Source organism: Nicotiana tomentosiformis, chromosome 1 (assembly GCF_000390325.3).
Source record: "Nicotiana tomentosiformis chromosome 1, ASM39032v3, whole genome shotgun sequence".
Lineage (NCBI taxonomy): Eukaryota > Viridiplantae > Streptophyta > Magnoliopsida > Solanales > Solanaceae > Nicotiana > Nicotiana tomentosiformis.
Window position 1 is genome coordinate 38,327,588 of NC_090812.1, and position 25,229 is coordinate 38,352,816.

A 25,229-nucleotide genomic window follows, 5' to 3' on the forward strand; every position below is an offset into this window, starting at 1 on the left:
CTTGCCTAACTCGGGGGTATATTATACGATAATTGTTCCTTGTCGAATTTTCTAACCTTCTCGTTTCGTGCCCTACTTGACTTCTAGATTACAAAGAATATGAAATTTAATGCTAGGAACCAAGATATAGCTCATTATAACTTGATTAAAATTTGACGGATTTTTGTGAAACCATTGATGTGTTACATTCGGTCATCATTATGTTTAATCATTAATACATCGCTACGACCGGTATTCTCAAGATATTGGATTCTATACTTGAGTTAAAGATCATTTTTAGACTTGTCGAAATACTTGAATAATAAAGTACTTGAGGTTTGTTTAATTGTTATTGGCTGGAAAGCTGTGATTGATGTTCATTTGGAATATTCGCTTAAACACTCTCCTTGATGTTATTATGCTTCCTACCTTACTTGTCATTGCTATACATACACTTGATGAGGAAGAGCGTAAAGCACGAAGGGTGATGTCGTGCCATTGCATATACATTATCATGTGAGGAAGAGTGTAAAACACGAAGGGTGATGCCGTACCATTTTATTTATGTTATCATGTGAGGGTGAAAGTAAAAGCACGAAGGGTGATGCCGTGTCATTTTATTCATATTACCGTGTTCTCATTTACATTAACATGTGAGGATGACTGTAAAAGCACGAAGGGTAATGCCGTGCCATTTTATTTATATTATCATGGGTTCATGGCACGAAGGGTGTTTCCGTGTAGACGAGGACGCGGGACATGCATTATATTGTGATGTCTTTTCATGGCGTATACGTTCATGCCTTTACCTTGAGCTGTTGATGTTGTACCTAAGTTTTTTATGTGACTTGTTGTTGTTGTTCTGTTTTTGTTCTCTATCTCAATTGTTATTGTTGCCCATGCCTTCTGTTTGTGTAACTTGCAAATATCATATTTTCCTTTTTGTTGTTATATCTACATCCATGCCATTCCTCATTTGTTACACTTTCATATAAGCTTTCTATCATGTTAGTTATTCATGCCTTCTAGGTGTTAGCTCATAAAGATTACACTTTCCCTCTTGTTTGTTATATCTACACTTAGGCCTTGTACCATGCTAGTTAGTAAAATTTATATTCTTCTTTCCTAATTGCTGTCATTATTTCTATGCCTCCTACCTAGTCTGCTACCGTTGACCATATGTAGTTCCTTGTTCGTTATTATTACATGTGTATTTTTTACTTTGTCATTACTGTTATTGGCATTTCTTTCACCCGATTGGTACTGTTATACGTATATTTGGTGAGGATGAGATAAATGCACAAAGGGTGTTGTCGTGTCATTGACTTGATATCTTGAGTATATTTCTCACACTATGAAAGTTATGGAGTTACTATCGTGGTTTATTAGTTATCGCTCTAAGGAAAGGATTGGTCGAGATATTGGGAAATGCTAAATTGTGATCTCTTCTAGTACTCATTTATTGCTTCACATATTCATTTTGTGTACTCTTTTCTGTTATATTGTAGTATCGTTATATTGCTAGTTTACTGTTCAGGTTATATCAATGAGTATCTTTTAATTAAAATGTCTCGTCACTACTTCACCGAGGTTAGTCAAGATACTTACTGAGTACATGGGGTCGGTTGTACTCATACTACACTTCTGCACCCACATGTAGATTTTTGGAGCGGAGATGCGATGGATGACGGGGCTGACTCTGAAGATGTTCGTGCCCTTCGGATGTGGCTACCACTTATCCCTGTGTATTTCTAGAGTTGAATTCTGTTTATGTACATTTCAAATAGAAGTTGTATTTATTTCGCATCCGTTTTTGCAATAATCCAGTCTTAATAGCTCATGTCTTGTACTACCAGTCCTTGGGTTATTGTTTGGAATCCAGATATATCAATTGTTGATCACATTTAACTTATTAGAATTGTGTTAACTATTAATTAGTTGACCTAACGGGTCGGGTTAGGTGCCATCACGATTTGTAAATTTTGGGTAGTCACAATGTCACTATTTGATACTTACTTGGCTAGCTAAAATCTTTTCGCATTTTGAAATTGATCTCCTCGGTTTCCTTTAAGTAGTTATCCTTGTTAGTTTCGTATGTACCTGCTTCTCATTTATTTTCTTCTCTATTTTTGTGCATGAACATCGGAGCCGAAGAGTTTCACTTTGAGACTCAAAGATGCCGTAATCCCGCATGGAGATTGCACATCCATAAGTCCCTTTTCCAACTTCTTCTGAGGAGCTTACATGGCTCTTGGCTATTTCATTTCTGTTATTTTATGTGACTAACGTTTCTTTTCATTTATGTCTTGCCCATGTGACTAACGTTCTCTTTAGTTGTATAATGATTTTGTTCAACCAAGAATCGCTATGCCGAGTTTTATTTGGGATCTTGACCCTTAGTTAAAAAAAAAAAAACTAACTTTTAGGTACTTAAATTAATCTTCTTTTTTATTCATCAGAAAGCTTTTAAAGGTAATATGTTGAAAGCTTATTCTGGTGGAATCTATTTCATTTTAGCCTAACATGTTAAAATAACTTTTGAAAGTGACCCTTGACATTGTTTACTTTGCGATAATCTTTTTCCGAAACAGCCTGTAGTCTTTTACTCTAATAGCTTCTAGGATAAGTTTTAAACTCTATTTTAGGTTCAAATAAGTAATCATTTATTTGCCCATCTTAGCCTTTTTACTTGGTCTTAATCTGTTTAATAATTGTCTAATCTATCAAACTACATGTTTTCACTTAGACTTCAAATACTTGAGTTTTATGACTTTAATACTTAATCTTTCGTAAATTAACATTTTGCTTAGTTAATAATTTTAAGTCCGACCGGTTAACCATTTATTATGAATTTTAAAGAGTGCTTTTAAAAACCTTTTCTTTAGATTAATTGAACCCTTACCTAGAATTTTTAGGATAAATAAACCATTAACAAAGTTATACTTTTATCCACTTTAATCAATTTAGGTATCCTAATTCAACTTAGAAATAATTAGGTGACGACTTCGATCAAACCCGAAATCATCTATATGTTGTACCCTCCTTTAATCGGTTTAAAATTGGGTATAAAAGTGTGTTCTATTTATCAATTTCTTGTGTATAATCATTTAATTTAAAACCTTTATGATGTGCATAAAATCGATTTCCCCTTCCACTCCCTAAAAAAAAAGCATATTCGAAGAAGCTGCGGTTCAAGGGTCTAAAATTTATGAAGTATGTCATAATCAAAAAACCTAAATGCTTCCACTTATTTGCGCAAACTTATCCAAACGATCAATTTAATTTAAACGAAAATTTGAAGGCAGCATCGGATTTCTTTTGGTCAAACGTTAGTGTATACTTCCCCGATTCATAATAAGTAATTTTTTAGCCTTTCTATTTTAATATAAAATAAGTATCTTTTTTAAATAATCAAGAATGAATATATTTTTTTAAATTTATCCCTATTTACATATTCCAATGTGTCAAGTTAATAATATACAAAATTTAATAAAGGGTAATTTAGTTAAAATACTTATTTATTTTTTAGGAATTTGTATTTTATTAAAGGGTGTACAAACACAAAATAATCATTTATTGTGGACCAGAGGGAGTACTAAATTATTTATACATAGAAACTTGTGCATTTTGGAAACACTAGCGGGGATATTATATACATATGTGAAATAATGAAATCATCTAAATCTATTGTGTCTATGTTGCATCCTCCCTAGCTGCGAGACTTCAGCGGTACATGATGGAGTATATTATATGTTGGCATTAATTTATGGGTCGAATATCTAAACTTAAAACATGGTGGAGCATCAAAGTACGTGCACCTAAATCGAAGGTAATTTAGTATTAATTTCTTTTTAGACCAAATACCTAGTATTTTCCATTTTAACACTTTAACTAAGCTCATTACCTATTGAACACTCTAACCCAAATCAAAATATGCCTATTGAATACAAAAGTTGACATGGCAAAAGAGCTGTATTTCAACCCCTCTTAGGCGCGTGAATTTTGATGGTTTAAAAATCATGTTTTTCTTTTCTTTTTTGTTTAAACTAAAATTGACTTTTTTTCTAAAGTCCACCCATAACCACCTTATCTCCACCATTGTCACCTCTGTAAATATGCATCTCAATTATTGTTCTATTTTGCAGCTTCTGAACTGTGACAAAAGGACAGAAGAATATTTTTTTCTCCAACAACAAATTTGGGCAAAATAAATACGTCAATGACTGATTTTTTCCAAATTCTATCCATTATTTTTTAACTTTTTCAGATTTCGCTCACCATCTTCTTCAGCCTCGCCATCTTCTTTCAACCCAGATCTGAAATTTTTTATTGTTACAGCAAAGAAATTCAAAAACAAAAATGATTTGTCCGACTATCAATTTTAGATTTGATCCCGACGAGCGAAGGGCCTATGAACGAAAGGAGAAGAAGAACGGGGGAGGAGGAAAGAGGATGACCAACGATGGGAATGGAGAAGATGAACAGCAACATGTAAGGTCCAACGGCTTTTTTACAACCAAAAAAATAACAGCATGACTTTTTTTTTACTGATGTGGCTTGTTTTAATGATCTGGCATCTTTTCATAGATTATATTTCCACATAAGCGCGTTTGAGCTTCACACATTTGTTTTATTTTTTGGGACTAAGCTTTTTGTGTTCAATAGGTATACTTTGATTTGGGTTAAAGTGTTCAATAGGTAATGAGCTTAGTTAAAGTGTCAAAATAAAAACTGTAGCCAAGTTTAAGTGGTATTTGACCTAACTTTTTATTAAGGAGGACTTTTTCTAGATTAAAAGAGACGACCCGGTCCATCATTTGCTAATAGCCGCCTCTACTATAAAAGCCGCCATCAGTCCTACTGCTGTATACGTCTTCTATCCCCACGGCATAAATTAGTGACACTGACGTAACACACTAATACTTAAAAGTTGAAAATACTTCTAAATTAATGAGTATGTAACTATTTTAATTTATAAAATATATTTACGGTACACTTTTATCCTTTGAAGATATTAAATTCGTAAAATTTTAGTAACATAGTAATAATTAAGTACTCCTATGATTTAACATCTCGAATTACCAACTCAAGTTTTCAAGGTGTTTTTTAGTTATTCACGTAATTTTTCAACACTTATGTCAAGCCAAAAAAATATATACTAATTAAACAGCTAAATAAAAAAGAAAACCCTATAAAAATCCACAAATGGATCAGACAACACCAGTTCAAACACTTTGAAAATGGGAAAGCTAAGTACTCTTTTGCTTGTTCTGATCCTCTATTTCATAGCCGCAGGTGCCAACGCACAGCAGTGCGGAAGGCAAAGGGGAGGAGCCTTATGCAGTGGAAACTTGTGCTGCAGCCAATTTGGGTGGTGTGGGTCTACACCAGAATACTGTTCACCTAGCCAAGGCTGCCAAAGCCAGTGCAGTGGCGGCGGTGGCGGTGGCGGTGGCGGCGGTGGTGGTGCGCAAAACGTTAGGGCAACATATCATATATATAACCCGCAGAATGTTGGGTGGGATTTGTATGCAGTTAGTGCGTACTGCTCAACTTGGGATGGTAACAAGCCTTTGGCATGGCGGAGGAAGTATGGTTGGACTGCATTCTGTGGCCCTGTTGGACCTCGTGGCCGAGACTCTTGTGGCAAATGCTTAAGGGTAAGATTTGGAAATTTAATCTACTTTTGATGATCATATTAGTTTAATTTGTTTTTTTTATAAAGTAGTTTCGTGAGATATTAAATCAATCACCATATCAGCTAGTAACATATAATATACGAATATTAAGTCATAATTTTAATTTGAGTTAAGGTTACATAAACATACCGTTTAATTCCATTGATTCAGTGGTAGCGATTCGGCTATCCACTATTTACGCTCTAAGAAATTGCCTTAAATTCAGTAATGAAATAATCATCCGATAGAACTACAAAAATCTGCAATTTAGCATCTCTTCTCCTCCTTTGAATTTCAAATTCTCAATTTATTTAACGACGATCTCTTGTTCTTAGATTTCAAAAATTTAATGTACCTTGATACTTCTATTAAAGTCTTACTCGTATAAATTTAACACAGAAAATTTTATTTTAACTATTCAATTTTGTGCAATTTTAAGTAGTGAATTTTGTTTAAAAGTTCTTTTTTAATTCATGTCTCTAGCCCTAATTAATTATTTGAAAATATTTCATTGATAATTATTTTGAAAATTTAGAATAATAACGCTAAATTTATAGCTAGTTAAATGTTCCAAATTTTGTATAAAAAAATAAAATAAATGAATCCTATATATAAGAAGGCAACATTTGAAAAGAAAAATATCCGTACTTACGTTCTACGTGGTGAGGTGCGTGAGATTTGTAGAGAGATGTACATACGTAGATCTTAGACTCTTCTTTCAGATCTTTGACTTTTATATCCATTATTATTGGCCAAGTTGGTAGTGTGGGTATTGACTTTCACAACCTAAACTATTCATGAAGAAGCGTAATTATATCCGAAATCACCCTTTAATTAGTAACTCTAAGGCTTGTTTTGTGTAAACTTCATGTATTTTGAATAATCGTGGTCTCAATTTAACTTGATGGCCAAATAGATTTATTTTAAACAACTAAAAACTAAGCATGATATAGTATTTTATTTGTTCCTAAACAGTCTATAACTGCACTATAATAATATCATCACAAAATTGTACAGGTGACAAATACAGGCACAGGAGCTCAGACCACAGTGAGAATCGTGGATCAATGCAGCAATGGCGGACTAGACTTGGATGTTAATGTTTTCCGGCAGCTCGACACAGACGGAAGAGGGAATCAACGCGGCCATCTTATTGTGAACTACGAGTTTGTTAATTGTGGTGACAATATGAATGTTCTGCTATCCCCAGTTGACAAAGAATAAGAAGCTATCGATGCCCATGTTTTAGTCTTTGACGGCCCAAATAAAAGTAAAAGAACGATATGTAAAAGGAAAAAGAAAATAAAGTTGCTTTGAAGGGTTAGGCAATTCCAATTTCTATATAAGAATGTCTTTCGTTTGGGAATAATGAGGTGACGTGTGTATGCGAATATTGTGATTTTAAATAAAGAATCGCAGTGGGACAGTATTTGTTGGTCTCATTCCGAAGTAACATTTTCGTGGCTATAAAAGGAATATTAATTAATTACGACGCGTCATATCCCAAATTAGATTGGGCAGAAAACAAATTAAAGAAAAGTTAATTCTTGGTTGGACTCATAACAAAATTAAAGAAAATTAGTATTAGTACCCGCGCGATACGCGAAGAATATTAAAGAATGTAAATTATGTTATGTGATTTAATGTGTTTGAGCACATTCTATCATATTGCTTGAATTAAATTCTAATTATCTTCTTGTTACCCGAAACATACCAATAAAAGAATCTTATGAAATTATAAAAAGATTCATATAGTCACGAATAGCTTTTCAATTCATTATTTTTCTTTATTACATAATCTACTATACTTATAGTATTATTTCATTACATTTTATTATTTGCTTCACTTTGCTTAATTTTTTTTTCAATTGCTCGCCTATTAATATAACACAGATATATATTTTTCTTACTCCTAAAATTTTTCTTTAAACTTTTATTCTATTGTTCATCTTCAAAAGTCTAAAGTTATTAATATTATTTTTAAAATAATTCAGATTATAAATATCAACAAATATGCAGTACTAAATTATGAATTTGAATGTGTTCTTTACTATTAAGTTCTATATTTTTAATAATTATTATTTTATACTATATATAATAAGTAAATAAAAAATTTCCGCTATTTAAATTTTGGTTTTTATATTTAATTTAATTTCTTATAAGATAAATTCACATATTTTACTTAATATCTACTCTTCTGCTTGGAAGTTTTTCAGTATTTGATATTTTTGATTTTTTACTTTGTCTATTAAGATTCAAATATGTGGTATTGTCCATTGTATATATGACTTTTCTCATCAAAATTTAAAAAATACTTTTTCACCTCAAATTCAAATAGGTCTTATCATTCTATATTTTTATATTTAATTTTTTAAAACTTTTGTCCTTTTGTTACATGTTTAATATTATGACATTATTCTTACTTACAATTGTTATATTGAGATGTAATTTTTTAGGAGCTTGGATCTTGACTTAATCTTATTGCTTATTATTTTTGTTTAATAACATATACATAAAAACAATCTTTTCTTACTCCAGAAATTAATTGATCACACTTCTTGAATAGTGTCACGACCCAAAATCTATTTAGGGCGTGATGGCGTCGGACACCACTGTCAGGCAAGCCAACCATAATTCGAATAACTTAATTACCCATTTTTAGTATTTTTGAAATAAAAATTTCTTTAATAAAATTGTAGAGATAAAACTCATAGAGTAAATGATAAATATTTTTGCAGCTAAATTTCTAAACAATTCACAACCATTCCCAAAATCCGGTGTCACAAGTGCATGAGCATTTACTAGGAAATTAAAAATAAAATACAGCATCTGTCTAGAATACAAATTAGACAGAAAAATATAATAACTCTGAAAGAGACTCTGATAGCTGCGGATCGTAATATAGAATGCAGCTCACCCATGTTTCCACAATTATTAACCATATCTCTGCGCCCACAAGGCCGCTATACATATATATACCTGCACAATAAAATGTGCAGCAAGTGCAGTATGAGTACGAAAATAACGTGTACCCAGTAAGTATCAAGCCTAATCTCGAAGTGGTAGAGACGAGATGGCCGACTTTGACACTCACTATGGATCAATAATAATAATTGAAATACAACTAGGATATTTAAATCAACATGATTTACATAATTTAAGATAATTTATTTAATCAGCGGAAATAATTAAATTTCTTCAAATGCAACAATTCTCAATATGTAAATTAAATTCTATCAATTCAAATAATTTCCAATTTATCAATTAAATATCATTTACAGGAATAACAATTAATTCTTTAACAAGCAAGAATAATAATTCATTAAATTCCAAGGATTTTTTAATTTATCAATTAGCTTCGCAAGCTGAAATAAATTATTAAAGTATCGTGTAATTATTATTATTAAACACGATTTCTGCCGAGGACGTACAACCCGATCCAGAGTGTCGTGTAAACTGCCGAGGGACGTGCAGCGCGATCCATAGATGCATCTATCCTGCCGAGGCGTTCCGCCCGCTCCACAAGAAAGGAGGACATTTTCTTATGTACCACTGAAAGGAGAGTATATTTATTATAATATAAATTCGAGAGGAAGAATAATTTCTTTTAACAATTAATTAATTTAAACAGAAAATCAAGCATATGAGATTTCCATCCTTTAATATCTTTATCTGACAATTCACAATATATTCATATATATCAATTAATATTAATTAAATAAAGAATTCAATGTACACATATAATTTATGCTTTGGGTCCTAAACTACCCGAACTTTAGCATTAATAGTAGCTACGTACGGACTCTCGTCACCTCGTGCGTACGTAGCCCCCGCAATTAGCAACAATTATTCAATTTAATCCCTATGGGGTAATTTCTCCCTCACAAGATTAGACAAGAGACTTACCTCGTCTTGCTCCAATTTAATCCACTAGAAGGCCTTTTTCACGATTATCCAACTCTGTCTCGCTCGAATCTAGCCAAAAATAATTCGATATAATCACTAAAAATTATAGCAATCAATTCTATAAGAAAATACTATATTTTTAATAAAAATTCCGAAATTAATTAAAAATTCGTCCGTGGGACCCACGTCTCGGAATCTGGCAAAAGTTACGAAATATGAACGCCCACTCAACCATGAGTCTACCCATACCAAAATCACTAAATTCCGCTAACAAGGCGGCTCTCAAATCCTCAAATCTATCCAAGAGAGTTTTCAAACTTTTCCAACTCAATTTATCAATTAAATGATAAAAATAGTGATGGATTCGGGTAATTTAACCAATATTGAGTTAAGAACACCTACCCCGTTATTTTCTCGGAAAATCTCTCAAAAATCGCCTAAATCCGAGCTCCAAATCGTTAAAAATGGAAGTCCCATTTTCAGAACTTAAACTCTCTGCCCAGTGATTTCTTCTATGAGATCGCGGTCTTCCTCACACGATCGCGTAGCACAAATTTTACTGCCCAAACATTAACCCTACGCGATCGCGAAAAATCCCACGCGATCACGAAGCACAGTCTCCGCAAGCCTACGCGATCGCGAGCCTCCTCACGCGATTGCGAAACATTAAGTGTGTGGTCAACTTCAGCTTCGTTTACTCTTCGCGAACGCATCCTTAGCCATACGTTCGCATAGCACAACTGAATCCAACCTACGCGATCGCGGACTTTCCCACGCGATCGCATAGAACAAATTCTCAGCTGCCAAATTAAGCCTACGCGATCGCAACCCCATTCACGCGATCGCGTAGAACAAATCCACCTCTGCCTAACTTACTCTACGCGATCACAGACCAACTTACGCGATCGCGTATAAGGATACCAGAAGAAAAATATCAGCAGTGTTTCAAATGCCAAAAGTGATCCGTTAGTCATCTGAAACTCACCCGAGCATCTCGGGACCTCAATCAATTATACCAACAAGTCCTAAAATATCATACGAACTTAGTCGAAACCTCAAATCATATCAAACAATGCTAAAACCACGAATCATCCTCCAATTCAAGTTTAATGAAACTTAAAATTTTCAACTTCATTCGGTACCGAAACCTATCAAATCAAGTCCGATTGACCTCAAATTTTGCACACAAATCATAAATGACATAACGGAGCTATAAAAATTTTCAGAACTGGATTCCGACTCCGATATCAAAAAGTCAACTCCCCGGTCAAACTTCCAAACTTAAATTCCTATTTTAGCCATTTCAAGCCTAATTTAACTACGGACTTCCAAATAAAATTACGAACACGCTCCTAAGTCCAAAATCACCATACGGAGCTGTTGGAATTGTCAAAATTCTATTCTGGGGTCGTTTTCTCAAAATATTGATCGAAGTCAAACTTAGCACTTTAAGGCCAACTTAAGGAACCAACTGTTCCGGTTTTAACCCAAACACTTTCAAATTCCGAACCAACCATCCCCGCAAGTCATAAATTATTAAAAGCACATACAAAAATTTTTATATTTTCGGGAACGGGGTTCTAAAAGTTATAAAGACTGGTTGGGTCATTACATTAGGTTAATAGGAGAACTTTACGAACGTTGTTATCACTTGCTTTTCTTGTTATCCTAATAATATTTTTTAAAAATGGAAAAAAGTCTTTTTTGTCTTTTTAATTTCTTTTTATCTTTAATGTGCTTAAGGATGATCACACCCAAAATACATACAAATATCGTGTTCTAACAATTAACATTCATGAGGCTTACACTTACTTTAAAATAAAATCACATAAACCCCATATTTTGTTAAAGTGAAAGAGAAAGGAGAAGAAATGAACCATAGAAAATGCGAAGTATTAATTACTTACCTGCGAAATTAAAGCGAAAACACTGGTATGAGATGCATAGTACCGAAAAATACATCATTTGCCCAATAAATCATATATGCCAATATGCAGTGAAAGAGTAAACAAGTTAAAAAGTGAAAGCCAATCTGGGTAACATTATTTATTGAGGATGAAGGATATCAGTGTGTGTGGAGTTTAAATACGCATGGAAAGAATTCGACGAAAATTAAAACAGTTATTTTTAAGACATTAAAACCGTCGAGGTTATAGACTTGAAGAGTCATAAACCCCAATGAAGAGTTGTGACGTTATGATATGGATTTTAAATTTTAAACAATTAAAATGGACAAAATGAAAGGAAAAACTCAAAAAAATTAGGAAAAAGATAAAAAGGATTCCTACACCATTGAGATGCCACATCACCTCCTTCATGTCCATATATATATATATATATACATAATCATAAAAATATGAGTCTCAGTCCATTTTCATATTTTTCTTAAACACGGGTCTAAGCCCATTTTTATATTTCCACGGCACCTCGTGCCCATAATTAGATCATCATATTTCACCTGCACCTCGTGCCCTCATTTCATATCATAACTGCACGGACAATTCACGTGCCAATTATTATTATCATTTCATCACAGCACCTCGTGCCCACATTTCATATCACACCTCGTGCCCACATTTCATATCACAACTGCACGGACAATTCACGTGCCAATTATCATTATCATTTCATCACAGCACCTCGTGCTCACATTTCATATCACAACTGCACGGATAATTCACGTGCCAAATATCCTCATTATTTACTCACGGCATCTTGTGTCCACATTTCATTATATAATCCATCGGCACTGACCACAGGCTCTCAATTTCAACATATATCAGATTGTTATCAATTTACCAACAACAAGACAAATTGCATAAGGTATAAAAATAAACACAAGAAAATCACAACATCACATGAAAATTATCAACACCACAACCCCACATCATCACATGTTGTCCCTGACAATAGCCATCCTTATCGCTCCTATTGCCACCCTTATCACTCCTATAGCCACCCTTATCGCTCCGCCTAGACAATATCAATAGCCACCCTCATCATTCCTTGGCGCCCAAAAGACCACCAGACACACACACACACACACACACACACATATATATATATATATATATATATATATATATATATATATATATATATATATATATATATATATGATTCAAATAAATATTAAAGCGGTAAATAAGTGACAAATAGCACATTAGGCACCCAACACACAATAATATCCAAAACATGATAAAAGCCAAACAAGAATCAATTTACAAAGCTCGAATTCTTATTAATTCTCCCTAGCAGAGTCGCCAGAGCTGTCACACCTCGTTTTTTCGGCAACCCTATTATGAGGTTGAGTTTGAAGAATTTTTCCAATTAAAGTTACTTTTTGAAAATGGATTATTTATTATTTAGAGCCGCCACTTGAAATTGAGTTTTGGTGTTCCAAGTCACCTTTTATTTCAATCCCTTATCAAACGGAAGGTTTGACTCCTTATTTATGGTCTATAAAAACAAAAGACTGAGTAAGGAATTCTGTTGACTGAGGGGAAGGTGTGAGGCACCCCTCGAGTCCCGTGGTTCTAATACGGTCGTTTTATTGACTCATGTCCGGCTTAAATCAATTCTTGGCTATTCTTGTATTTTATTGGTTATGGTTTACCTATTATCACTCAATTAATTATTGTATTGTATTAATTGCGTTCACCAAGATGCGGTACGCACACAAGGTAGTCTTCTTTGAAGTTGGATGTTAAACCAAGGTACGAGAATGTACACATGGTTAAAATATAATTATTTTAAATTGAAAGGTATCACGACGCGAGAATGCGCACATGATCCTTTTATTATTTAAGCATATTGATCCAAGGTTCGGGTATGAACACATGGGCTAATATTTAAAGCGCGTGTAAAGCTCTTCTAGCTATTTTAGAGTTATATTTTTGCTACGTTTGAGATAATTATGAAGGCCATAGATTATGGATATGAAGTTGTGGAAGATGTGTATTGTTTAAACAATTATTCACAACTCAATCAACCTTAGAACTATTTACAACTTAATAAATTACCAACATTCTATATCTCGAATTATTTTGATATCTATTATTAATATGTATAACAGATGAGCTAGCTAGAAATTACCATTTTTTTGTGGCCTGACAGAACTCTTTGGACTAAATAGTGAAAAAGGCCTCATGTACGATCTAAAAAATGATCTAAAGAGAATTGGAATAAAACTCAACTATTTACAAAGATCCAAGACAAATAAGAAACAGTAGTAACACAATCTGTTAAAACAATTCAAACGATCATATGCCCTTACTTTTTAAGTGACATTCCTCCGTCATACGATATCTCAAACTTTACTTTATGTAACAATTCAACATGGACAATCAAATACTCATATCAAAAATAGATGACAAACTCAAAACATTTAAAAAAATTCGAGTCATGCCTTTAATCATGGAATAAAACTGAAAATATCGAGATGAGATAAAAATGGACCTTTGTATTAACAAAGCAAATACAGAGTTAGAATTTCGGCCGGAACAACTGGACAACGACTGAGACCTTTAAACAGTGACCTTTCTGGAGCCTCGAACGGAATCAATAACCTCGAACGGACTCGCCGGACAGCAACTTCAATTCAACCTCTTGCTTCCCTTTTAATGTTGTTGCTTTATGTCAAAGAAGAAGGGCTGTTTCGCTAGAGTTTTTAGCCAGTTTTTATGGCTATTTTGGGCTGATTTCGAGGTGTTTTAGAGCTGAGTTCGAGGTGATTAATGGCTGGTATTCATGGCTACATTTTCATGGAGTTTCAGCCTGTTTTTCAGGTTGTTTTTGGGTGGTTATGGACTGTTTTTCAGCTTGATTTTCTTTTTCTTACGAGCTGCTGTGCTGGACCTAAAACTCTAGGGTTGTTCGCCTTCTAAATCGTCCCCTTTTATTTGTGAAGTGTGTGAGCTATATATAGAACGTGTGTATTGATGGGAAAAGAAGAGTGGGGACGTGGGGGAATCATGTGTGTGTGTATGTGAAGGAATTGGGAATATGGGGGTTGGGACGTGAGGAGTGGTGTTTGTGTAGGTAATGATTAGTTAGATTAGATATGAGTTAATCTTTTGATTTTATTTTAGTTTTTTTTTTCTTCTTCTTTTCCTTTTTGTTTTTCTTTAAAAGATAAAATATAAAGATAAGAAAAATTAACTACCTAATTTTTAGACTAAAATAATATAGGCAAACTAAATATTTACACTATAATTTAAATGTCACCCAAAATATACTAAAGCTAAGATAACTTATTTATTATAATTCTAATTTAAAGAAATAATATATTATTGTAAATTTTCTTTTTCTCTTTATAAATAGGAATACGATTTCTAATATAAGCATGTGAATATTGTTTTTGTAATTTTTAAATTTTCTCAAATAAAATCTATTAAAAATAAGATAAAAGTTTAAAATATCAGGATTAGACCTATAAAAAATATTTACACTAAAATAGAATAGAATCCGGGTGTGGTCAAAAATTAGATGTTCAGAGCATGCCTCTCTTTGCTTGGAAACATGAAGAGTTTTTAGGCAAAGAAAATAAACAAGGTGACTGACTTTTGACCTCACTATTATTTAAAAAGGACAACAACAACATCAACCCAGTAGAACTTACCTTTATACTTGGCCAACACTCAGCTCTATACAACATGGCCGGTCTAACCACCGCTCTGCAGAATTTACCTTTAAGTTTTAGTGGCACCTTTTTGTCGCACAGGACTCCAGACGCTAACCTCCATTTCATCCACCCCACCCCGATACGGTGCATGACATCCCCGTCGATCTCCCATCTCCCTGGATAATTGACCCTAGATACTTGAAACTCTCTCTCTTAGGGATGACTTGCGAGTCAAGCGTCACCTCCACGCCCGCTTCCCCCGACCCCTCGTTGAACTGACACTCCAAATATTCCGTCTTGGTCCAACTTAACTTGAAACCTTTAGACTCCAGGGCCTGCCTCCATACCTCCAGTCTCTCATTCACGCCACCTTTCATCTCATCAATCAGAACTATATCATCAGCGAACAACATACACCATGGCACCTCCCCTTGAATATGGTGTGTCAGTGCGTCCATCACCAGAGCAAATAAAAATGGGTTGAGCGCAGATCCTTGGTGTAACCCCATAACCACTAGAAAAGGCTCTCAGTCCCCTCCCACAGTCCTTACCCGAGTCTTAGCTCCATCATACAAATCCTTTATTGCACTAATATAAGCTACCGGCACACCTTTCACCTCCAGGCATCTCCAAAGAACGTCCCTAGGGACCTTGTCATACGCCTTCTCTAGATCAATAAATACTATGTGCAAATCCCTCTTCTTATCTCTGTACTATTCTACCAACCTCCTGATAAGGTGGATAGCTTCCGTTGTAGAAAGACCTGGCATGAACCCGAACTGGTTATTTGATATTGACATCGCCCTCCTTACCCTCCCTTCCATCACCTTTTTCCAAACTTTCATGGTATGACTTAGTAACTTAATACCCCTATAGTTGTTATAATTCTGGATATCCCCTTTGTTCTTGTACAGCGGGATCATCGTACTCCACCTCCACTCATTTGGCATCCTTTTCATCCTGAAAATAACATTAAACATCTCAGTCATCCACTCCAAACCTGCTCTACCCACATACCTCCAAAATTCCACTAGAATCTCGTCTGGTCCAGTCGCTTTGCCCTGGCTCATCTTACGCATTGCTCCCACGACCTCCTCCACCTCAATACGTTCACAGTACCTAAAGTCTTGGTGACTCTCGGAGTGCCCCAATTCCCCTAACTCGATGTTTATGTCTCCTTCTTCATTCAAAAGTCTTTGAAAATATGACTGCCATCTCTGCTTAATTTGGGCTTCTTCCATCAATACACGACCTTCCTCGTCTTTGATACACCTCACTTGCTCTAGATCACGAGCCTTCCTCTCTCTCGCTTTGGCCAGCCTAAATAACTTCTTGTCCCCACCTTTACCCCCCAACTCCTCATACAGCCGCCCAAACGCAGCCGTCTTAGCCTCCGTGACCGCTACTTTTGCCTCCCTCCTAGCTTCCTTATACCTTTATCTATTCTCTCTCATCTGCTCCTCGTCGGTGCTCTCCACTAACTTAAGGTAAGCCGCTTTCTTTGCTTCCACTTTACTCTGGACCACGTCATTCCACCACCAGTTGCCTTGGTGCCCACCTGAGTATCCTTTCGAGACCCCTAATACCTCTCTCGCTGCCTCCCTTATACAATCCGCCGTCGCCGTCCACTTACCGCTAGCATCTCCACCACTCTTCCAGGCTCCCATCGTTGCCAACTTCCCCTCCAACTCCAGTGCAATATCCTTAGTCAAGGCTCCCCACTTGATCCTTGGTTGACCCCGTACAAACCTCTTCTTCCTCTTTATCAAGATACCGATGTCCATCACCAAGAGTCTATGTTGTGTCGCGAGGTTCTCACTCGGGATCACCTTACAATCCTCGCATAGCCCCTTATCACACCTCCTGAGGAGAAGATAATCAATCTGATTCTTAGCCACCATACTCCGGAAAGTAATCAAATGCTCCTCCTTCTTCGGAAAAATAGAGTTCACGATCACCAACTCAAAAGCTCTAGCGAAATCCAACAGTGAAGTGCCTCCTCCATTCCTAACCCCACAGCCGAAGCCGCCGTGTACCTCACCATAGCCACTAGTAGATGACCCAATATGCTCATTGAAATCCCCTCATATAAATAACTTCTTTGTAGGCGGAGTACCCCGCACCACCTCATCCAACTCCTCCTAAAATCCCCTTTTAACCTCTTCGTTTAAGCCCACTTGTGGCGCGTAAGCACTAATAACATTCAGAGTGCTTCGTCCAACTACTAACTTAATCGCCATCAATCTATCGCTCACATGCCTAACCTCTACCACTGACTCTCTAAGCTCCCTATCCACCAAAATACCCACTCAGTTCTTTCTCTTCACGCCTCCGGAGTACCACAACTTATACCCGTCGGCATTCCTCGCCTTCGATCCTACCCACCTAGTCTCCTGAACACAAGCTATAATAACCTTTCTTTTCTGGAGAATCTTCGCCAGCTCTATAGACTTACCCGTCAATGTCCCTATATTCCACGATCCAATTCTCAATCTATAGGCACCCTTGTTCCTCTTACCCCATATGGTCCCCGTCCTACCCCCTGACCCTTGCCCTAATCCTCGCCCCGCCAGCCGCCCTCCCCGAGGATATGATCCTACATTGCCATTACAAACCACATCCGTTATACCTATGGAAGTCTATGTAAAAAATGGGAATATAGGTCCACTACTAAATTAACTGAACTAATTACGTAGTACTACAACAACAAATCAACTAAGACAGGAGAGAGAGAAACAGGAGGCGGGAGGTATCAATTCCCGCAAATATAACCTGGACTTTCGACTTGGTATACTCCCGATGCTGTAGAACCCGATGTTATGTCCTTGTTCCTACCAACCGACCTGCTTTGCTGCTTTTGCACGTGCGCCTCCCTCCCGTCACCAAACAACCACAAAAATGGTACCTGCAGCACTCACAACACACCACGGAACCAAGAAAAATAGATGATGGTAGGGCTGTCACCCTCACCATAAGTGGCCCAATTGAACTCGAAGCAGAGACGCAGCGGACAGAGAAAGGTATAAAGAAGAGAAGACAAAAGGAACGGCGTCGGCGTGGGGTGGTCGCTGGACTGCTCGTCGTTCCTTGGAAATCTATTGTTGTGTTAAGAATGGGGGGAGAAGAGGAAAGGGGAAGAAAGAGAGGGGGTGGGGGAGTGAGAATAGAGGTGGAGGAAAGAGAGGGGTGTGGGGCGAGGGGAGTGTGGGAGGGGGGGGAGGCTTACCTGGACTGCCCATCACGCCGGAGCCGGCGCTAAAGTAACGGTCGAAAACAGTGACTGAGTAAGAGAGACGAGACAGTGGTATGAAGAATGTGAAGGACTTATTATTTATAAAGGAAAATAAGGTAAATGAAAAAGATATGACTGAGCCTTGGTTTTAGGCAGCCTACATTATCTCGGGTTATAAGGGAATCAGGTTCGTGTAGTTTAAGTGGAAGAAGAGTGAAGGAGTATACTTAGAGGGAGAGTCGAGTGAAGTTCCTTCGAGGTTCCGATCCGCAGCTCCTACTATTACATCAAAAGAAAAAGTAAATTACATACTCTTGAAATCTAAGAGTTACAAAATTCCTATCTAAATGCCATCTCGAGTCTTGTCTTGATTCTTGACTTGCTTTCCCCATTGACTTTAGACTGAAACTTGATGTTCTCGATGCAACAGACTAGGAAATATTCTCACAGGCCTGTTTCATAATCAGATGATGAGAAGATGGATCTTGAAATCCTATGTCTCTCTGCATGCATTATATCAAAGCGGGTTTGGCTGGTATTGAGATCAAATGTTCCACTTTCTCTAGCGAGAGTTGGAATCTTATTTTTGCACATCCAATCCGTACTTTGCAGAAAAACTTGAAAGCCATCAGAAACAAACAAAACGAACAAAAATTGTGTGCCCCAGTTTGCACTAGAAATTTTTTGTTAGTTATTGAAAATACAATAAACTATCTTTCTATTGCAAAATAAAGAATTGAAAAAGAAATGAGAGATTTTTTTATTTTTTATTTTTATATATATATATATATATATATATATATATATATATATATATATATATATATATATATATATATATATATATATATTATAATATTTTATAATAAGGATTGTCGTACCCTATGTTAACAAGAAGGAAGGCAAGCAGGGGATGTAGTACCCTGTGTTGAGAATAAGATGAGGCTCGTGGTAGTCTAGGATGCTACTAGGGAATGTCATACCCTATGTTTGCAACAAGAAATGCAGCCAGGGGATGTAGTAGACTGTGTTGGAAATAAGGTGATCCTCTTGGCACTCTGGGATGCTACTAGGGAATGTCGTACCCTATGTTTGCAATAAGAAATGAAATCAGGGGACGTAGTACCCTGTGTTGGCAATAAGGTAAGGCTCTTGGCACTCTGGGATGCTACTAGGGAATTTCGTACCCTATGTTTGCAACAAGAAATGCAACCAGGGGATGTAGTACCCTGTGTTGGCAATAAGGTGAGGCTCTTGGCACTCTGGGATGCTACTAGGGAATTTCGTACCCTATGTTTGCAACAAGAAATGCAACCAAGGGATGTAGTACCCTGTGTTGGCAATAAGGTGAGGCTCTTGGCACTCTGGGATGTTACTAGGGAATGTCGTACCCTATGTTTGCAATAAGAAATGCAACCAGGGGATGTAGTACCCTGTGTTGGCAATAAGGTGAGGCTCTTGGCACTCTGGGATGCTACTAGGGAATGTCGTACCCTATGTAGGAAGAAAGTAATGCAGCCAGGGGATGTAGTACCCTGTGTTGGCAATAAGATGAGGCTTGTGGAAATCTGGGATGCTACTAGAGAATGTCGTACCCTATGTTGGAAATAAAATGAGGCTCGTGGCGCTATGAGATGCTACTATGGAATGTTGTATCCTATGTTGGCAGAAAGTAATGCAGCCAGGGGATGTAGTACCCTGTGTTGGCAATAAGATAAGGCTTGTGGCACTCTGGGATGCTACTAGGGAATGTCGTACCCTATGTTGGCAATAAAATAAGGCTCGTGGCGCTCTGAGATGCTACTAGGGAATGTCGTACCCTATGTTGGCAACAAGTAATGCAACCAGGGGATGTAGTACCCTATATTGAAGATAGGGTATTGATTCCCTATAATGAAACTAAAAATAACATGTTTACATGTATATTGGAAGAAAATCAAGGATTTGAGAATTTCACTTGGTGGTGTTTGTCTTTTTACAAACTATTTCTTAAATTGTTGTGTTCTTGTTCTGAACAAAGAAAGATTTGTTAGTTTTACAATGGAGGTGTAACGACCCGGCCGGTCGTTTTGAAAGTAATAGCCCTGATCCCCTATTAACTGTCTTCCCCAAATCATTTTCTGCTATTGTGACTTGCCGGGATGATTGGTTTTGAGTTTCAGAGTGTTTTGGGACACTTAGTCCCTAAATGAGAGCTTAAGACTTAGTATTTGGACCGTAGTCGAAACTGTGTGAAGACGACTCCAAAATGGAATTTCATCGGTTCCGTTAGCTCCATTAGGTGATTTTGGATTTGGGAGCATATCCGGAATGTGTTTTGGGGGTCTGTAGTAGATTTTGGCTTGAATTGGCGGAAGCTAGTTTTTCGGCGATGTCGGCCGATAGTGGAAATTTTGATATCGAGCTTGGAATGGAATTCCGAAAGTGGTTATAGGTTCGTAATGTCATATGTGACCTGTGTGTAAAATTTGAGGTCATTCGGACTAGATTTGATATGGTTCGGTGTCGTTTGTAAAATTTGGAAAACTTTAAATTCTTAGGTTTGAATCCGTGATTAATTCATGATTTTGGTGTTGTTCGACGTGGTTTAAAGGCTCGACTAAGTTCGTAAGGTGTTTTAGGATTGGTTGGTATGTTTGGTTGAGGTCCCGGGGGCCTCGGGTGTGTTTCAGATGCTTAACGGGTAAAAACTTGGACTTAGAGGAATTTTTGAACTTTGCTGGTTCTGGTGTTTTCGCACCTGCGTAAAAGAGACCGCAGGTGCGCGAGCCGCACATGCGGATATGGAAGCGCAGATGCGATAAATCGAGAGTTGGCCTGGGGTCGCAGGTGCGAGAAAGTTTCCGCATCTGCGATGCCCGCAAATGCGCATGGATGTTCGCACATGCGCAAGATGCGCAGAAGCGGAAGGGACTCCGCAGGCGCGAGGGCGCAGATGCGGCCCTTTCGTCGCAGGTGCGAAGGCAGAGGGGGTAAGTGAGTTGCGCAGATGTGCACGTTTTTCGCACAAGCGCACCCGTAGGTACGGAAATACCTGGGCAGTGATTAAAACTGAAGGGCTTCACGACTTTTATCATTTTTGGCTTTGCAAACTCGGGTTGGGGCGATTTTTGAGAGCATTTTCGAGGCATTTCTTGAGGTAAGTTCCTTGTGCTTATTTTTGGTCAATAATATTGCCTTGCCATGTATTTTCCTACCTAGTTAATGTGTATTTAAGGTGGAAATTGGAAGTTGGAGACTAGGGATTTGGGAGTTTGAATTGTGGATTGGAGGACTATTTGGTGTCGGATTTTAGTAAATTTGATATGGTTAGACTCATGAGTGAATGAGCTTCCTAGTTTCGTGAATTTTGTCAGGTTTTGAGACGTGGGCCCCGGGGGCGGGGTTTGAGCCAATTTCGGGTTTTGGCCTAATTTTATAGTTTTTCTTGTGGGATTCATTCCATTAGCGCGTATTGATGGTATTGTACTGTTTTGAATAGATTCAGGCCATTCGGAGTCGGATACTCGTGGCAAGAACATGATATCAAGTTGATTTGAGCGGTTCGAGGTAAGTGGCTTGCTTAACCTTGTGTTGGGGACTTTCCCCTTAAGATATCTTGATATTATTTGGTGTGTGGGAGCCGTGTACGTGAGGTGACGAGTACATACACGGGCTATTATTGCAAAAATCATGTTTAACCTTTTTAAATCATAAATTTCTTCTCTTATTAATTGTACTAATATGTTTAATTGTGTAGTTTAGACTAGAAAAATATGCTTACGTGTTTTAACTGCCTAATTGACATTTTGTGCATCATGTTTAGTTAAGTCCTTATTTGCCTTATCTGTATCCAGTATAAACTGTATAACTCGATGCCATACCTGCTATTTCATCTTGCATTGCATATTTAAATTGGGACTACGGACGTATTCCGGGAGATCCCCATGTACTGCATATTTACTTTGGGACTACGGACGTATTCCGGGAGATCCCCCTGTACTGCATATTTACTTTGGACTACGGACGTATTCCCGGAGATCCCCCTGCATATTTACTTTGGGACTACGGACGTATTTCGGGAGATCCCCCTGTACTGCATATTCATTTGAAACTACGGGACGGTATCCCGAGAGATTTCCCACTGTGTTTACCTTGTTTTGAGCCAAGGGCTCTCTTAACTGTTAAATTTTCGAGAATTTCTTTAACTGTGTTGCCGTAAATTCTACTTATATCTTTTACTGTTTAATTTATTATATTTACTCCGATAGGGCCTTGACCTGACCTCGTCACTACACGACTGAGGTTAGGCTTGGCACTTACTGGGTACCATTGTGGTGTACTCATTCCCTTCCCTGCACATGTTTTTCGTGTGCAGATCCAGATGCGAGCTATCAGCCTTGGGGTTAGTACGTGCTGCTGATTCTAGGAGACTTCAAGGTACCTCTACTTGCGTCCGCAGATCTTCGGAGTCCCCTTCTACTCCCTCGTCTAGAGATTTTCCTTATTATCTTCAAACTTTTGTATAGAGCTACATAGATTATAGCAGCTTGTGACTTAGTGATATTCCGGGTCTTGGGAAATTATTTTGTGTATGCCGAGTGGTACTACTCTTGGCTATTTAAAATATACTGTTTATCTTAAAAAAAAATATTGCGTTTTCTTTATATTTTTTGCAAATGTTAGGCTTACCTAGTCGTAAAGACTAGGTGCCATCACGACACCTTACGGAGGGTTAATTTGGGTCGTGACAGGAGGTCGGTTTGTGGCCTTGATTATTTCAATCTCTTGATCTCGGCTCATCTTCTTCAATGATTCCAACTGCAACTGATTATTTCCTGAATACCAACTGCATTTCTGATCCTGGAGATCCTTTGGCATTTCCAAACTTTGCCATGGCAGTTGGTCGTGTGGGACTTAACCCTTTTCAACTATATTTTGCCTTTGTGGGCATTTTGCTTTTGGCTTCTTTCAAAGTTTTCCATTTATAAGCATCGGCCAATCATGGCAGTCGAGGTCGACTTGATTCCCTTGCCGAGGCTGGGCGCCTTTTGAATATATCAGCTCACTTCAAACGAGAACCCTGTAAATCGGTCTTGCAGTCTTTTCTTTGCCTTATTTTTTTAAACAAAGTTAGACCGAAAGGAATTCAAAGAGATATAAACAATGGAATAGAGAATAAGTTTAAAATAAGAGGGGTCCGTTTCGGGGAACAGAAAGACGGATTTATCTGGGAGTACATGCGGACTTCAATGAGCATGACATGCCTTTTGGACTGGATGTATGATCTGTGTAAATTGTCCGACTCTTAGAAACTCATCACAACTTTTGACTTGAAAACGAAAAATCTTGCTCAGGACTGTGTTGATGCCATGGCTGTGTGGTTCCTCTTTTCGATCAACAGTGCCCTTTGCGGGTTTTCACTGGCTGATCTCTCTCATTTCTCTTCTCGCCATCATCTTATAGTACCCTTTGTGGGTTTTCACTAACAAGACTCTCTCATTTTTATTTTCTCTACTCTCCATCGCCCTACAGTGCCCATGAGGGTTTTCACCAATATGAGTCTCTTATTTTATTTCTCTCATTTGATTGCATCCGATCCAAATAACTGTATCTTCCAATTCTTGAACATTCTTGCAGATTGATCGGAAGGACTTGAAAGGATTTGGGTAAAAAGAATTTGGATTAAATTAGAACTTTGGAACCCTTCGGGCGAAACCATCGTCGAACCATTGTAACATCCAAAGGGAAAGTTAATCAAAATTCTTTTTGGAACCCTTCGGAAAAGATAGCAAGACCGGCTACCGAGATTCCCGTCTGATAGGGAAAGTTTTAGGTTTGGCACCCATTTTTAGGTTTCTTTTTTATTGCGGCAATGGCTTTTCGAGCCGGATCAAATTCTTCAATTTCCCTTTTGAGGGTCCAACAGTTCTCTGTATCATGTCCTACTGCTACAGAATGGTATTCACATCTAGCATCAACTTGGTGAGAGGGGGACTCAAGATTTGTTCGATTCGGGGCCACTGGCTACAGCAGACCTAACCCGATTAGCTTTTGAAACAAACTTGAATATGATTCACCAATAGGAGTGAACTGATTCCTTCTAAGGAGCTCTCTTGGGCGAGGATTGTATTGGGGAATATTTGGTTGGGGATTATATGGAGCTTGGTATGGACAGGCATTTCTGGGAGGTGGAGCTCGATTTTGTGTATAATGTTGTGGCCGCGTGTATGGTTGCGCGTTCATCACCTCATAGAGAGGCAGTGCCATGGCATAAACAACATCTTGATGGGGAGAATATTGTTGTGGGACCTTAAGAAATATATATGATTAGTTGAATGACATGCGGGCCCCCCTCGAGCTCAAAGCCATCACGGCTCCCTCTTCCCTCCTGTTTCTGTTTATCAAACCCCCCGAACCATTCTGAACGGTCTGTGATGTGGCCTTAAAGGCAGCATGACTCAAGATTTGGCCCTTTTTAATCCACTTTCGACCATCTCCCTAATTTTGATAGCCTCGGTGAACGGATTATCCATAAAGGACATCATGTTCTGGAAGTAGTCCGCCTCTTGGGCCTGTAGGAAGACCGTAACCATTTCTGCTTCATCCATTGGAGGTTTTACCCTGGCGGCTTGCTTGCGCCATTTGACAGCATTCACGGAAACTTTCCGCAGTTTTCTTTTTCAAATTGGACAAAGAGTTCTATTTTTGTATTTTTTCACTCTTGCTTTTTTTTTTGGTTGTTTTTCGCTCTTTGTTTTTCTTTGTTATTTTTATCACTCCTTTCTTTCTTTTTCTTTCTTCTCTCTTTTTTTTTACTCAGTTTATTTGA

General features: G+C 37.4%; 2 protein-coding genes across 2 annotated transcripts; one reads left to right on the forward strand and one right to left on the reverse strand.

The window, feature by feature from the left end:
• The first annotated feature begins 5,187 nt into the window (after positions 1–5,187).
• LOC104104137 (wound-induced protein WIN1) lies at positions 5,188–7,086 on the forward strand. Its single transcript, XM_009612141.4, has 2 exons — positions 5,188–5,639; positions 6,675–7,086. Exons 1-2 carry the CDS (start codon positions 5,220–5,222, stop codon positions 6,879–6,881), a joined length of 627 nt encoding a protein of 208 aa, XP_009610436.1. The 5' UTR covers positions 5,188–5,219; the 3' UTR covers positions 6,882–7,086.
• Positions 7,087–16,622: 9,536 nt separating this feature from the next.
• LOC138905903 (uncharacterized) lies at positions 16,623–18,425 on the reverse strand. Its single transcript, XM_070194417.1, has 3 exons — positions 18,413–18,425; positions 17,572–17,782; positions 16,623–17,235 (listed from the first exon to the last, which is right to left on the reverse strand). Exons 1-3 carry the CDS (start codon positions 18,423–18,425, stop codon positions 16,623–16,625), a joined length of 837 nt encoding a protein of 278 aa, XP_070050518.1.
• Between the last annotated feature and the right edge of the window lie 6,804 nt (positions 18,426–25,229).